General features: G+C 48.0%; 1 protein-coding gene across 11 annotated transcripts in view; it reads left to right on the plus strand.

Annotated features, from left to right (window-relative positions):
* DEPDC5 (DEP domain containing 5, GATOR1 subcomplex subunit) overlaps positions 1-15,888 on the plus strand; it is a 1,004,325-nt gene that overhangs the window by 321,473 nt on the left and 666,964 nt on the right. For all 11 annotated transcript variants that reach the window (XR_011276224.1, XM_069619835.1, XM_069619836.1 and 8 more), the window contains 2 exons: positions 3,524-3,598; positions 6,625-6,759. Coding sequence is in view for 10 of the 11 variants with exons in the window: in XM_069619835.1 (XP_069475936.1) it covers positions 3,524-3,598; positions 6,625-6,759 (210 nt within the window). In the remaining variant the exon portion in view is untranslated. The remainder of the gene's footprint in view (positions 1-3,523; positions 3,599-6,624; positions 6,760-15,888) is intronic.

Below are 15,888 nucleotides of genomic sequence, written 5' to 3' on the forward strand. Positions count from 1 at the left end.
ACTTTGTCCCTTTCTGCAGGCTGCAGATGAGGCCGCTTCAAGAGTTTCTGGACGGCAGGTGACGCCAAGTCACAGGGAAATGGATGGACAAGATTACCCTTAACCTGGAATTCAGACAGTCCATACAATGGTTGGGAGTGCACTCACACCTCACTCAGGGTCCCCCATTTCGAGTCCCACCTTTCCAGGCTCCAGTCACCATAGATGTCTTTTTGGACGGATGGGGGGGGGGGCCTCACACCGGGCAGCCTCACGCCAGAAGTCTCTGGCTGCTGGAAGGGAATAATCTGCACATCAATGGCTTGGAATTACAGGCTGTATTCTGGACCCTCAAGTCATTTCTGCCTCTCAGGGGTCTTGTAGTAAGGATCTTCACAGACAACACCACCACAATGTTCTACATCAGGAAGCAGGGCGGGACCCGATCCCCTGCTCTTTTGCCAGAGGCTCAGGCCTTGTGGCACTGGCGATTCTTCAAGGCATGGTTCTCGTCCCGTTTCACCTGGCAGGCATCAGGAACACTGTAGCTGATGCCCTCAGCAGGGAGCTGCGGTCTTGCCATGAATGGGAGATTCAACAGGGACAGGTGTCTTTCCTCTTCAGCAAATGGGGCCGCCCCCAAATCGACCTCTTTGCTATGGCAGCAAATTCCAAATGCAAGGAGTTCGCAAGCCGGTTTCCCCAGCCGGGGAGCCTGGGGGACGCCTTCTCGCTCAGATTTCAAGGCCGGTTTCTGTATGCCCCCACCACCCCAATTCCACTTCTACTGCATGTCATCAACAAACTCAATCTTTGTCACTGCAAGATGATACTCATCGCCCCAGCGTGGCTCCGCCAAATCTGGTAACCGGACTTGCTCCACTTGTCGGTGGTTCCAGCCATAAGTCTGCCTCCTCTTCCCAGACTACTCTCCAGAGAAGGGGGGGCCATTCTTCATCACAAACCTGCATCATTGAACCTCACGTCTTGGCTCTTGCAGCGCTAGAGTTTGGCCACTATGACTTTCTGATGGAATGGAAGACTGTTCTTGATTGGGCATCATCTACACTATCGTGCTATGGGCAGGGGTGGAAGCTATTCACAGTGTGGTGCAGGTCCCAGAAAATCATGCCTCTGCGTGTCACGGCCCCACAGCTCCTGCCTTACCTACTGTCGCTAGCCATTGCTGGACTGGCCCACACCTCCATAAAGAGGCATCTGGCAGCTATATCACGATACACCCGCTCGCCCGGAAGACCATCCTTATGATCCCACAGGCTTGTGAAAGAATTCATGAAGGGCCTCTTCAGAGCTTTCCCTCCAGTGAAGGCTGCTTCCCCAGTGTGGGAGCTCAATGTCGTCTTCACAGGCTCATGGGGCCACCATTCCAGCCGTTGCATCAGGCCACCCTGAAGTTTCTTTCTTGGAAAACAGCGTTCCTGGTGGCTATCACCTCTGCCAGGAGGGTAGGGAGATTCAAGCTCTCTCCTGCAAACGCCCCATACCTGTCGTTTCATGCTGCAAGGTTGGTACTTTGGGCCCACCCTTCATTTATGCCTAAGGTTCCGTCTACATTTCACCCTAATGAACTCTTGGTACTTCCAGTCTTTCCCAAATCCTGCGTCAGCTGCTAAATGGTCATTGCATACGCTGGACGTTGCTCGGCCCTTAAAGTTCTCTGTGGCTCGCACAAAGGATTTTCGGAAGACTTCTCAACTTTTTGTGAACTTTGGTCCTGTGAATCAGAGAAATGCCCTGTCAAAGGCTTCCATATCCAGGTGGCACTGCGGCTGCATCCTGCATTGTCATCATCTGGTCAACAAACCACACCCGGGCCGGCCTCAAGCTCATTCAACCCGAGCATCGCTACAACGACAGTGTTCCTCTCTGGCGTTCCCCTCTGGACATCTGCAGGGTTGCTACGTGGAGGTCTATGCACACCTTCACAAGGTTCTACTTTGTCGACCGGGATACCAGGGAGGAGTCCAGGGTCGGCCAAGTGGTGCTACGCAACCTGTTTGCTTGAGATGAGTCGGTCCCAGGGGTACGTGTTTGTACTTCTGTTCTGCTTTGCAACCTCCTGTGGTTGCGTATGTGTGTACTGCTGTATAATTGTATTCATGAGCATGTGAATCCATGCCAGGTCCCACGCTGGAGAAGAAACAAGTTACTTACCTGTAACTGTTTTTCTCCAGCATCGGTCTGGCATGGATTCACATGTGAACCCTCCCCCTTCCCTGCTGTGCTCTTCTGTGTTCATACTAGCACCTAAAGTGCTTTGAATCTGAAGATGACCGCAGGGGGCTGGTCTCAGGGAGATGTTCGTTATTGGATGGGTGCAGTATGACCCAGTCTCCAGTTATTGGATAATAGGAGAAAGGCAGTTTTCAAGCTTTTAAAGAAAGACTGCTTTCTTTTTCTTACCGATGATTCCCGGGTATTACCCAAATTGTTCGAACACAATTGTTCGAATGACCCAATTGATCGAAAGTCAAGGGTCCGAATTGACCTTTGCACAATTGACCGTATATATATATATATAATGGGGGGTTGCAGGGGTTTTCCCCCCGCAGATATGTAACAATTGACCTTCACAATTCGGTCAATTGTGCAAAGGTCAATTGTGATTCAAACAATTGTAGTTCGAACAATTCGTATACATCCGATTCCCGGCCTGACAGTGGGGAATATTCATGAGCATGTGAATCCATGCCAGACCCATGCTGGAGAACAGCAGTTACAGGTAAATAACTTCTTCCTTTCTGGACATTCTGACATTTTCCTTAGTGTTTTAGTTGAGGCAGGGAAACCCCTCTTACATTTATGGATAGTTAGGTTTCCTTCTTTATTTTGGTATAAAAAAAAGTCTTTGCCCAAAAGCATGCCACCTGTATGTCGATCTCCTCATCCTCCCACACCCTTATATAGGGAAGTACCAAACTGTTGCAAAGAGAAAGTAAAGACAGAAATATTAATAGGTATTGTCCGGTGCAGAGTAGGGTGATGAATTCCAAGTCCCATTTGGTCCACACTGGGTGCCTCGTGATGTTCCAGTGGCATGGTCATGACAGGACGGTTGGAAACTTAGCCCAAGCAGAGGTCTAGAGTTATTTGTCCTTGTTAGTCTTTCAACCATAAGCAAGGTCGGGATTCTGGCCAAAGTGAAGGGCAGTACCTTGGATGAAATGAAGGAGTAGGGGTGGGGTGATGTGTTACAGGGGAATGGAAAGATCCTAACACAGTTGAAACAAAGCGGATCTTTGGCCCAAAGCAAGAGAATGATTCTGGCCTAGTAAAATACCTGAGTTCATCTTCTAAGGTCGTCCAAACCATGGGCAGGACTCCACCCTGAGGTAAGAGCGGGATTCATGATTTAGGAAAAGGTAGGGCTGAGGGGTTTGAATGCTTCATGCATTTCCACACAATTTTCTATTAAATTGGAGGTGGAAGATTACCCTTTGACAAGCCTTTCATAAGTACAAATTACATATATGAAGATATGTTTGTTTTTAAAGGAGATGCTTTTCTTTCACTTTTTCTCCAGATGGTTTCCCCCCGGGGCACAATGCCACTTCAGCACAGGGCAACTATCTTGAGGCTATTAACCTCTCCTTCAACGGTAAGGCCAGTCGGCAGTATGGGCACACTGTGGTGGTCTTTGTTGTCCTCCCTTATTTGACCTTTGTACGTTTGCGAATTTGGTTTTCCTTTATGCTGTCCATTATTTTTATCACATCAAATAAGTAAATAGCAATTTAATAGCAGAGACATTATCATATTTGCAGTGTATAAAAGAACAAAAGGACACTGTTGCATCCACCCAGATGGAGAGCAAAGTTGTGCATGACTGATGATCTGCACACTTTTTGGTTAAAAAAATGAAATAAGTTAATGAATGAATGATGTATTCATAGTTTGGAGATTGAGGAAGCATGGTTACTTGGAGGATGTTGCATGTTAAAAACCGAGAACACTTCATGTTTTAGAGATAGTGGGTGTTAGGGGAATTCTCAGAAATGTTCTAATTCCCTCCACCTTAGAGACCCCCAGCACCTTTGCTGGATTTTGAGGACTTTCATTCTTTACCTGGAGAGAGTGAGACCCTTTTTCCCACGCTCTCGTGTATTTTTTCTATAATTTGAACACTGTGTTTCTTTTGGGTGTGGAGTCTGACAAACTCCATAGGCATCATCTTTTACATTGTACCACACAGCACCTTCAGTGCAGTGAGACAAGGAAGTCTTTCAGATTTCCCAAAGGTTTAAATACCTTCTCTTGGATAAACTACTGTTTTTCAAGAGCAGTGAAGTGAAATGGATTTTACTTCCATTTTACTTTCTAGACCCAGCAGACACTATTTTACAGTTGGGTGCTGGAGGGGTTACTTAATATCCCCTTTGTCTAGTTTCTCATGTAACATGTTTGTTACATTTTCCTTGACGAATGGCTGGTGGCACTGGTTTACTTTTAACTACTGTGGTGTGTCTTTACTGCGGGCTTTGTCTAAATGGCCACGGTCTTATTTTTTCGCCATTTCTTTGTGGAAAGGTCCTTCTTGAGATTTACTTTGCGCGCCAAATCAGGTTTGGTCCCTTTGTTCATTTTGTCTTTGGCGGGATTCCCAAGTGAAGCCCGCCTCTGGCTCCAGGATGTCTGGCAGGGGCAGGAGGTGAGGGAGGTGCCGTAACTCCCTGTGCTTGATCCCCTTGGTTACAGGAATGCACCCAACGGTGATTGGCTGGCTGGCTGTCAGGCAAGGACAGCCACCCTGCTATTTGACTAGTAGCTAGGCTGGAATGAATGGGAGAAACCTGCATGAAAAGTGAGACTTTTTGGCTTGGAAGGCAGAGTCGACCACTGGACTGACGAATCCGAAGAAGAACTTGGAAGAGACCCCTGCTGCAACTCATGGACCGTTGGTTTGCTTGGTGAAGCCATGCTGCTGTGCTGAAGCTCCGAATTTGCCTCGACTAGAGAAGCCCTGCAAGGACGACTTCCATCCCTTGAGTTGGTGAAACCAATCAACTCCAAAGTAAGCCGCCTGGACATCCTCTCGAAACTGCTTGTATTTCCACTGCTGCTGGAACCGAAGACCCAGGGAGGGGAAAACCAGATTGTGTTTGTTGCTTTTAAATTGGCCAAGAGCTCCAGGAAGATCCTCCGGACTCCGAGGAAGCAGGACTGATCGAGCCTGAGCCACCTCAACAGAGTGCTGGACCCCAGATGCAAGGAAGCCCAACTCGACAGCCAAGAACCATGGTAGTGCTATTTCCTGAGACAAGAGGAGCTGAAACCGCAAAGTGCAACTGAATAGAAGTTGGTCCTTTTCTGTCGCTGATCGTCCCTTTGCAGTGCAGGAGTCCTCCAGACGTCCTCCCTCGTGCCCCCACGACTGAGGCCCAGGAACACAGGATCTGCAGAGCTGCATAGGAACAGAAGCCATCTGGAACCATTTCTTCTAACCGAAGGTATTGTACAGTCTAAGAGAACTTACCTCTTGTTGTGTAGCCTCACTTGTTGTCAGTTGAGACTTGTTGCTTACAGCTTCTTTACCTCACAAGCCTAAACAGCTTGTGGCCCTACTTTGATTTCTTCTTTTCTACAAACACTTCTAAAACATTGTGCAAGACTTTTACCTACCAGTAAGAAGTGCTTCAGCTCACCTAGACTTTTGTCCAATTGACTTTGTCCGGGCCTGGCTCCCTGAATGACTTTTCTTCCCTCTGACTTAGTGTTTAGTCTTCCTTCCAGGAAGGGGTTTACTTACTTTGCATTAGGGGTTTCCAAAAGCACTTACCTGCTTCAGAATATTTGTGAGATCTCTTGTTTTGTTCTAATAACCTTTTCCTTTGACATGCTCCTAAGTATTGTTCTAAATGCAACAGTGATATATTAATGTACACAGTGTCCTAGCTATTTAAGTCAATTGAGGGTGTAGGAAGTGTCTGTGTGCCATCCCAAATGGGTACTTACTGATTTAGAAAAACTAAGAGTGTGTATTTTGGAGTGTATTTGTGTGTTACTATTATATTTCCCCTTCTGAAGAAGACTTACTCAAACTAACTGTTAAAGTAAAAATTGTTTAATCAAGAAACCTTGTGTGTAAGAATTAATTTGAATACTTGTCACTGTGAATCTCTGTGTAAACTCCCCTACTGCTCACACTGACCCCTCTTGAGATAAGCCTGGCTGCTCAACACGCTACCAACCTGTGTAGTACAGACTTATACCAAAGGTTGGGTTTGTTGTAGTGCACCCAAACGGTACTGCTCCGAATCTTGCCTAACAGTGGGTTCACAGATTGTATGACTGTATTCAGGTCACAGAGGATCCAGGGCCCAAAACTGCTGAAATTACAGTTGTAGTTTCATGAGTTTGATATAGCCTAATGCCATCAGCTGTGAAGCTAATGTGTATTTTTTGGGTGGGTGGGTGGGTGCGTGAGCAGCGGTTAATGGTGATAACCGAGTAAGTTGTGTTTTGGCTCTGTGGCAGGGCAAATAACTTAAAATGCTGATCGATATTTAGAAGTGCATAGAGGGTTCCATGTCATTTGTCTGATTTGATTTTGGGTTCCATCTCTTTGCTTAACCACATGATATCTTTCACTATCTTCTGACCCATTCTCTTTCCATTTTACCCCAGTCTTTGACAAGCACTACATAAACCGCAACTTTGACCGGACAGGACAGATGTCGGTGGTGATAACGCCTGGGGTGGGCGTCCTTGAGGTGGATCGATTGCTCATGATTCTCACTAAACAACGCATGATTGACAACGGTAAGACAAGCTTTGTAAACAGGTGGTCTGGGATACTACCACAAGGCCTCCAATGCAACCAAGTTTCAAACCTCATAACATAGCCTGCTGGGCATTCCACACTCTGAACACCTCTGAGTTTAGAGCCAGCTGATCTGAATATGGTTGCCTTTCTTCTGCAGTGGCTAAACAACAATGGAATGGAATGCTACTCAGCTGTATTTCTACTGGTTAAAAAGGCACGAGTCCCCCAACTTGCTTTGTCTAGTTACTTAGGTTGCTCCTCACTGATGTGGCTGCACAGGGTCAGAATGCATGTGGGTTTGCTTTTACTTGCATGCAGAGTGGGCATGGCTGTGCAGTTTGGATGAGTTAGCTCTTCTTGGAGATGGGATCACAACTTATTTGCTAGGATTTCCCAGGGGTTGACTCAAAAATGCCATCTATCATTTTTTGCTTTCCTCAGAGAGTGACAATGTCACATCCGAGAGAACGACGCACTTTTTGAGCTTTTAAAAAACGTATTATTCCAGTTAGTTCATATATTATTTTTAATTCACATTTGGACTCTGCAGGCATACATGTGAAGCTGCCAGATCCTTATATCAAAACAGATTACTCCATGCCCCATTTTGCATCACAACAAAGTCTTACTTCTAACATATTTCAACTACCAACATTATACCATATAACAGACCTAACATCATATTGTCTGTGAGCCTGATTGTAGACTTTTTTTTAAAATGGGGCATGGTGCCATTTGGCTCTTAGACCTGTCTGCTGTCAAATGCCCTCGAGTGTTAAATTTCTGTGCCTTAACAACACATCCTTTGCCTAAGGGAATACGAGCGTGATCCTTAACATGTCTGGTAACACTATAACCTGCAATTCTTGTAAAATGAAGCTGCCTTGTGGGAGCTTTCTGTTGTGTGGCTGCCACTCATCTCCATGCAGTGAGCCTCTCAAATGATCACAGGAGAGGTGTTGACAAACATGCAATAACCATTTATAAAAGTTTATGCCATTTACGTTACATGGAGAATTATCTGGTATAAAAACAGGTCTCCAGTGCCCTGCTTATTGACAATGAAACAAGGTGGTGACTTTTTATATTAAGCACTTAAAAAAGAGCCTGTCGGGCGTTAGATATCAGTGTTATGAACACTATCTAAAAATGGGGATGCTGCACTCTGCTGAAAACACTTATAAATGTGGGTCTCCTTGTAGTTTAATTTTTGTCCACCCATTGATCACTTAGCTTTGGTGTGCAATGATTAACTCTCTTTCTTAGTATTTGAGACAAAAAACATGTTAGTACGTTTAATGTGGCTATAACAGAAGGCTGGCGGGATCATTATGACAATGAGGCTCTGATCTATGAATACAGCAATGCATGTTTATCTGAATTTTTCTTCTCGCTCACTGTATATGTAATAGAATTTCAAGTTAAGATTTCATTCTAAATGATCAACAAAGCGTTGTTTCTGAGCAATGCAAACAATGTATTTATCAATTACTTAATTAACCACATTCTGTAATAATCCGATGTTAGAGACAAAGAAACTGTTCCCCCCACCATTCCTCAAAGGTATGACAATAAACAATATGTCTGTATCCTCGTTAGATGGGATACATTTGATTTTCATGCATATATAGTGCAAGCTTTATTCATTTATTTTCTCAATCTGGCCCATTAAACATCATGATTATAACATTATCCCTATGCTTCTAAGATGTTTCACTCTATGGTAACAGTTGCAATCTTCTTCTGGACATCTGCTGTTTTTAAGAAATATCGGAGGCCAAGTAGTATAATATAAGATGGTTGCAATGTGTCTTTTATAGACATACTAGCAAAAGTACACATTCTCCGATCTGGTTCTGTAGGCAGACATGAGAACACTCATCAATTGTTGAAAATCAATGATCCTGTAGGTCGCTGTTCCAATTCACTCATCGTTTGATGTACTTTGCACCCTGAAGTAAACTGCACTGAGAACGGGCGCGTGTGGCTAAGCTGACATACCCCAGAGCAGATGATGGGGGGGGGGCGAGAGTTGGTGTGCTGCTGCATACTGGGGCCTCCTGTGCTCTCTCACAAGCTGTCGCATTACCCTGGCGTGGTGCAGTTTGTTGCGGTACATTGCAGTGCAAATATCTCCGAAACCATGCATCATAGGGCCTTGAAACATGGTTTCAAGGTTCCATAGGAACCTTGAGTTTTGTTCCTAGTATTCAGACCGGTCCACATTTCATGTAGCCAGTAATCTCAGTAGGGTACTAACGGGTACCTGTGCAAAATATGGTGCAGACTGGTGAAACGGTGTGGAATTGTATAAGGAACAATGCTTAGCCAAGCCAGAAACCCACAAACAAATTTTGACTTGTGCTGAAATCCGGGGAATGGGGTGGGGTGTCCAAATGTCATGTAGCTAGTATTGTCCAGAGGGTCCTAACGGGTAACTATGCAAAATGTGGTGCAGATTGGTGAAACAGTGTGGAATTGTGTAAGGAACACCACTTTGCCATAAGCTCAGCCACCCACAAATATTCACTTTTATGAATATAGATCATGAAAGCACTTATCAACTATTACACCTACCCATAAACCAAAGACTGCACGTTAGTCTGCCACAACAGACAGTTCTCATATCACCAAGTGTGGTCATGCCTCACTCCACGTGTGGGATGATGCTTTACACTAATATTTGCCAAGCGTAAGCCATGTGGGACCCTGCCATGTAACTCCCGTACTCTGCGCCTCTCTTTAGAAAATCTTTTGAAACAATCCGAAAGCTTGCTCTTGACCCCAAGATTTAACGAATTATCTTTTTAGTTACCACATTTGTAGTATGATATTACTTTATATCAGTTTCTTCACTGGAATCTGTTTCTATTTTTTTTTTTTACTTTATTTTTATTGACAACATACATAAGAGGTTGGGTGTAAAAGCCAACCCAGCCTGCAAAAACTTCAAGATGAACCAGGTTGTCGGTACTTTTTATATTAACTCCCCACCCCACCCCCACAATAATTCAACATACCAAGTTTTGAGGAATTGCAAACTATCGTAACTTTGGGGAGAGCACTTGTTTACCACATGATTATTAAGCATACCACTTGAGACAGTGGGGTCTAACAGATGGTCAACTGAATGGGAAACAGATCGGGTCCCTGGGGGACGTGAAGATGGGCACAATATTAAAGCAGTTCAGTATACATTCTACAAACGCATAGAAATACAATCCTCATGGAGAAGAACTGCTGTCCATTCTTGTACGAAGTCCGACATAGTATCGTTTGTTATTGCAGTTAGTTTTTCATATATAAAAATCGACCTAAGTTTACAGAGCCATTCATCCTTGGACGGGGCCAAGGCGCTTTTCCATTTTTGGGGGAGTGCTAGTCTCCCCGCTCTCAGCATGGCACCAATGACCTTGGGAATTGCATTCAATTCTGTCTCTGGCATGGGAGTACCCAGGAGGATTTCCAACGGTAGTAGGGACGGGCTAAACCCCTCGATATCCTTGATCCAACTAAGTAATTCCGACCAATAAACCTGTATGACCGGGCATTCCCACCACATGTGAAACCAAGTGCCCCGTTGATGACAACCCCTAGGGCAAGAGGGGGACACATCCCTAAACATCCTGGACAACGTGGCCGGATGGCGGTGCCATGAGTGGAGAATTTTGAAGCTGTGTTCCATGGCAGCGGTATATAGAGAACCCATAAAGATACATTTAAAGATTGCCCTCCAAGTGTGGTCGTCCAGTGGCATGCATATGTTTTTGAAGGGTTGTCTACCCTCTAGGTCTGCCGTTATCAAGACGCTGTAGAACTTAGATAGGGAGCCCTTCCGGGACGTACTTTTGGCCAAGATATTTTCGAAGGAAGTGAGGGGGCGTTTAAGTTGATCGGCCCACCGAGGATGGGTCAAAATCCCCTTTAAGCGTAAGTATTCAAAGACCGTGGGAGGGCTATCTTCCAATGCTTCGACCAATTTGTCGTATTCTATGAAGCCCTCTTCACGAGAAAGCTGAGAGACCCTCTCCAAGCCCATATCTGACCAGGATTGGGTGTCTCGGAAGCCCCTGGAGCCCAGGTCGATGGGGGGGCCCCAGAGCGAGGTCAAGGGGGACGGCCAAGAAGACAATTGTTTGTTAACTTTGTTGGGCTTCCAAGCTGCCCACAGGGCCGCCAGGGTATGGTGTGTTCTAAGCTGAGAGGGGAGAGCTTTAGGGGGAGCCCACAAAAGGTCTCCGACTTTTTTTCGGGTGGGTGTGAATGTCCTCAATATAAGTCCAATATGTTCCCATGTCGTCCCTCATATGCTCTAGCATCACCCGGAGCTGGGCTGCTTTATAGTAGAGCCGAAAGTCAGGGAGACCGAAACCGCCATAAAGCTTTGGGAGGGTCAGGGTGGAAGTTTTGACTCTCGGCCTTTTACTGTTCCAAATGAATTGGAGGACACAGGACTGAAGCATCTCGAAAAAGGCCTCGGGAATCACCACGGGAAGCGCTGCGAAAAGGTAAAGGAGGCGGGGCAAGATAATCATCTTCACCGTGACCATACGCCCAAGCCAGGAAAGTGTAAGGGGTGCCCACCATCTGAGGTCGCTGCTAACCTGGGCAAGGATCCCCGGGAAATTGCATTGGTAAAGTTGGGATAAATCTCTGGGGATGGTGGTGCCCAGGTACCTAGTGTACTCCCGCTCTATTCTCACCCCCAGTATATCAGTATCACCTCCGATGTCTCGATCCCCCGGACCCATGGGCATGATGCTTGATTTGGACGTGTTCACCTTCAGCCCTGAGAAGGAGCCGAAGTAGTGTAAGAGATTGAATAACCGGGGTAGGGAGTCTTGAAGGTTCGTTCGGTAGCCCAGAATATCGTCTGCAAATAGGGAGAGTTTAAAGTCACAGTCACCACACCTTATTACCGTGATTTCTGTATCATTCCTAACCGCTATGGCCAGGGGCTCCTTTGCCAAAGCATACAATAGGGGTGACGGGGGACATCCCTGCCGGGTGCCCCTAGAAAGGGAGAAAGGTTCCGAAGTGCCTCTGTTGACCAGTACTCTCGCTGAGGGGCCATTATATAGTGCTGCGACCCACCCACAAAAGTTATCTCCCAAAACAATTTTTCGGAGAACCCTGCCCATGTAAGGCCACCCGACGCGGTCAGAGGCCTTCTCTGAGTCTAGTGAGAGAAGGTAACCCTCCACCCCCTGTTTGGATGCCTCGTGCATGAGATCAAGAGTTTTTCTTATGTTATCTGATCCCTGGCGACCCGGGATGAAGCCCACTTGATCTCCATGCACTAGGGTAGGGAGGATTTTCCCAAGTCTATTTGCTAAGAGTTTGGCCAATATTTTAACATCGGTGTTGAGGAGGGATATGGGGCAATATGATTGGCATTAGGAGGGATCCTTTCCCTCTTTAGGGAGGACTACGATCAAAGCTGACATCATCGTGGGTGGGAGGGAGCCCTGGTCCAGCGCAGCATTGAACATCTTGGCCATAAACAGGGCTAGCGTGGACCTATAGGTCTTATAAAACTTAACTGTATAACCATCGTCCCCTGGGGCAGTGGCGCTCTTTAATGAAGATATGGTGTCTATTACTTCTTCCGGGGATATGGGATGCTCCAGAGAGTCGGCCTTGTCAGGAGGAAGGCCCGGAATCAGGAGGGAGTCTAGGAAGCTGTCAACTTCATTCCCATCGCCTGTATATTCCGAGCAATACAATTTTTCGTAATATCGCCTAAATAGTTCCGCTATCTTGCTATCCCTCACGGTCGAGTCCCCATCCGGAGTGTGGTTTGAATTCACCCTCCTGCTGTTCCTAAGCTCACGAAGCCTCCAGGCCAATATCTTATCCGCCTTTTCCCACTTTTCCATGTATTTCTGTTTCAGGAAAGAGAGCTTCCTTTCCGTTTGTCCCACCAGGAGGTCCGCCAACTTAGATCGCAACCTCTGTAATTCCTCCCATTTCCCGGGAAACATCTGCGTTTTCCACTTCCCCCCGGTTGAATAGCCTCTATCTTTTCCCTTAACAATTTCTCCTCACGGCCTCTCTACCTTTTTTTCCCAGACCCTATACCAATAAGGGTGCCTCTAATAGTTGCCTTGAATGCCTCCCATACTCCCATAGTACCAACCTCCCCGTTATCATTGAGGGAGAAATAGTCTTCTATGGCTACTAGGAGGGATTGGCGTATCTCCTTGTCTTGCAGGAGGAGGTCGTTGCACCTCCACCGGGATCCAGATGCCGGGGTAGGGGGGGAGACCCAACCTAATCTTTACCATATCGTGATCCGTCCAAGGGACAATCTCCACTCCCGAATTCGAGACCTCTCACTGCAGCGAGGCGTCAACCAAAATGTAATCTATACGAGAGAAGACAGCATGTGGCCTTGAGTAGAAAGTGTAATCGGGATTCCGGCCCCGCTCAGATGTGCACGTGTCACACAAACCCAGTTCCCCGTTCACTTCCTGAAAGGCCACCGCCAGTTTCTTGTGGAGACAAATGTTGGGGCAGGGAATATCAGACTTCCTATCCCTCTCGGGGCAGAGCACCATATTGAAATCCCCACCCACCAGTAGGGTGCCCTCAGAAAATGACATTATTATCTCTTTCATTCCCACCCAGAAGGTGTCCTGCGCTTCGTTCGGAGCGTATATGCAAACCAAAGTGAACAAACGGCCCCGCACTTCCCCCTTAACCATGAGACATCGTCCATCTGGATCTGATTTCAAAGTTTTAAACGTAAAATGGGTACCGGGGCAAACCAATAAACCTACTCCTCGCTTCTTTGCCTGGGAAGACGCCGTGAACATTTGGTCAATGGTTTTGGCCTTAAGCTTAGGTTCCTTACTCCGAACCCAATGAGTTTCCTGTACAAAGAGGAAGTGAAGCCGGAGCCTTGCAAATTCCCTCACCATTATGGACCTCTTTGTAGGCGAGTTGAGCCCGCGTACATTTAATGACCCCACTATCAGGAATTGGAGCGAATCATCCATTAAAGCACAGGTAAAGGCTCATAGCTCCCCTCTTAGAACAGCAAGTGTTATTACTCCCACAATGCTTTCGCACCCCGCTAATGGCTCGAGACAGCCTCAGGGGTGCAAGAAAAACCAGAAAACCTGGCGCTCCATAACTGTAACCCCAGTGAACCCACTCCCACGCTTCACCCCCCCCCTCCCTCTTCCCCCCTGATCGCCTGGTAGTTCCATGGCTTCATCCTATCGCCAGGCCAGGCCACCATTGTCTCCCCCCTCCGGACTCATTAACTCTTCATAAACAACAACTCGAGCCCCCCCCCCCTAACCCCCAAGATCAATGCAGAACACAAACAGTTACATCCCCCCTCCGTTCACAGAGTCAAGTACAGGCTTATTCGTTGGACTCCAGGAGCCCCCTCAAATACTCGGAAGTTCCGGGGATGCTGGGGCCACTCTCCTAAATTTCCTTTGGCCTCGAACTCTGCGCCTTTCCTTTGGAGCCTTGTTCCCTTTTGGGCCTGTCGGGGCTCGCTCACCATCCTGCTCTCCCATCTCCATATTTCAATTGTCCAAAAGTTCACCTGACACCCTGTGAATATCGTCCTCCGTGACCAGGGCATACTTATAGCCCTCAAACTCAAAAGAAAGTGAGAATGGGTACCCCCACCTGTATCGGACCCCCCTGGTCTGGAGCATCTTCGTCAACGGGGAGCAAAGGCGACGTCTTGCAAGGGTGAAGGCTGACAGATCCTGATACACCGAGATCTGGGCCCCCTCCCACTCCACTGGGCCCTTCCTGCGAGCCAGTTCGAGAATCTTGCTTTTCTCGGCAAAGTAATGAAAGCGAACGAGAACGGACCTGGGGCCTCTGGAGGATGCGCCCGCTCTATGGGCCCTGTCAATGGTTGGTTCGTTAGTGTTGGCCCCTTCGAAGAGCGATCCTATTACTGCGTTGACAGCTTTGATGATGTCCGCTTGCGTTTCACCTTCGTGCTCCGGGAAACCTAGGAAACACAGGTTGCAACGGCGTTCCCTATTCTCCAAATCATCCAGTTTTAAGGAGCATTTCTCTTCCCTCCTTTCGAGCTCCGACTGGCTTATGTCAAATTGTGTCTCAAAGATTTCGCTTGAAGCTGCATTGTTCTCCAGCGCCTGAACCCTGTCATCAATATTGTCTACCTTCTTATCCAAGGTGTCCAGTCGCAGAGCAATATCCGCCCTAAAGCCTCTAATTTCTTCCAGAAGGGCCGCCATGCCCTTGGTGACTGTGCTGGTGTCAGTAGATTCCTGCTGTGTCTGGGCCGCCATCTCAGGGGGTGTCAGGGGGCCAGAGGGTGGGCGGCGGAATTTCTGTAGGGACTCCATCCAGTTCATAGACCCCCCACCCCCCGAGCATCCCTGCCCCGTGGGGGCCGCCCCCGAAAGCTTGTGCCCAAAGAGTCCCGCTATCAAAATCCCCGTCGGCACCACAGGGAGCAGGGGCCGGTCTCACAAGAGGGGCAAGGGACAAAGACCCAGCGAGGGGGTCCGAATCTCCGACAAGCTCACCCTCGTAGGTGTAGGTCTCTCCTCCACAGGGCTCCCGCCTCGCCCTTGACCCTCCAATCCGCGCGTCTTCACTCCCGCCGGAGCGGTGGACAAGGCCTCCTGGGGTTCTTATGGCGACTCACCGCGTCGCTCCTCTTGGGTGACCCCCGTCAATTAGACGCAGTGTTTGTTAGCCCAGTGGCTGGGCGCCGGAAGGACCAGTCCCGGAGCCCCAGTGCCTGCGCCTCAATGCAGCCCGCGGGGGCAGGCCTCTCCCAATGTTCGTTCTGTCTGCCTGGGTCCCGCGGGACACCTTGTTGTCAAAGGCCCCTCCGGAGCTCCAATATGTGCCGGGGGCTCTCTCTAGCTGCACTCCCGCCTCCTCCCGTGACTCCGTCAACCCCCGGGGAGCCGGCCAGGCCAGGCCTGCACCTCCCTACCTTGTTGGCACCAAGTCGTCACACAGCCGGCAGGAGTCCGTGTGCTCCGCGTGCGGGCCAATGAGAGGCCCCACCTGCCTCCCGCGCACCGACTCCTGGTGCACCCGTTCTCGCCGCGCGACCTCACAGGGCGTCACACACTCCAGCGAGGGCTCCCTCACTCCGCCCTCCTCTT

Source organism: Ambystoma mexicanum, chromosome 10 (genome assembly GCF_040938575.1).
Source record: "Ambystoma mexicanum isolate Mex_15411 chromosome 10, UKY_AmexF1_1, whole genome shotgun sequence".
NCBI classification, from domain to species: domain Eukaryota; kingdom Metazoa; phylum Chordata; class Amphibia; order Caudata; family Ambystomatidae; genus Ambystoma; species Ambystoma mexicanum.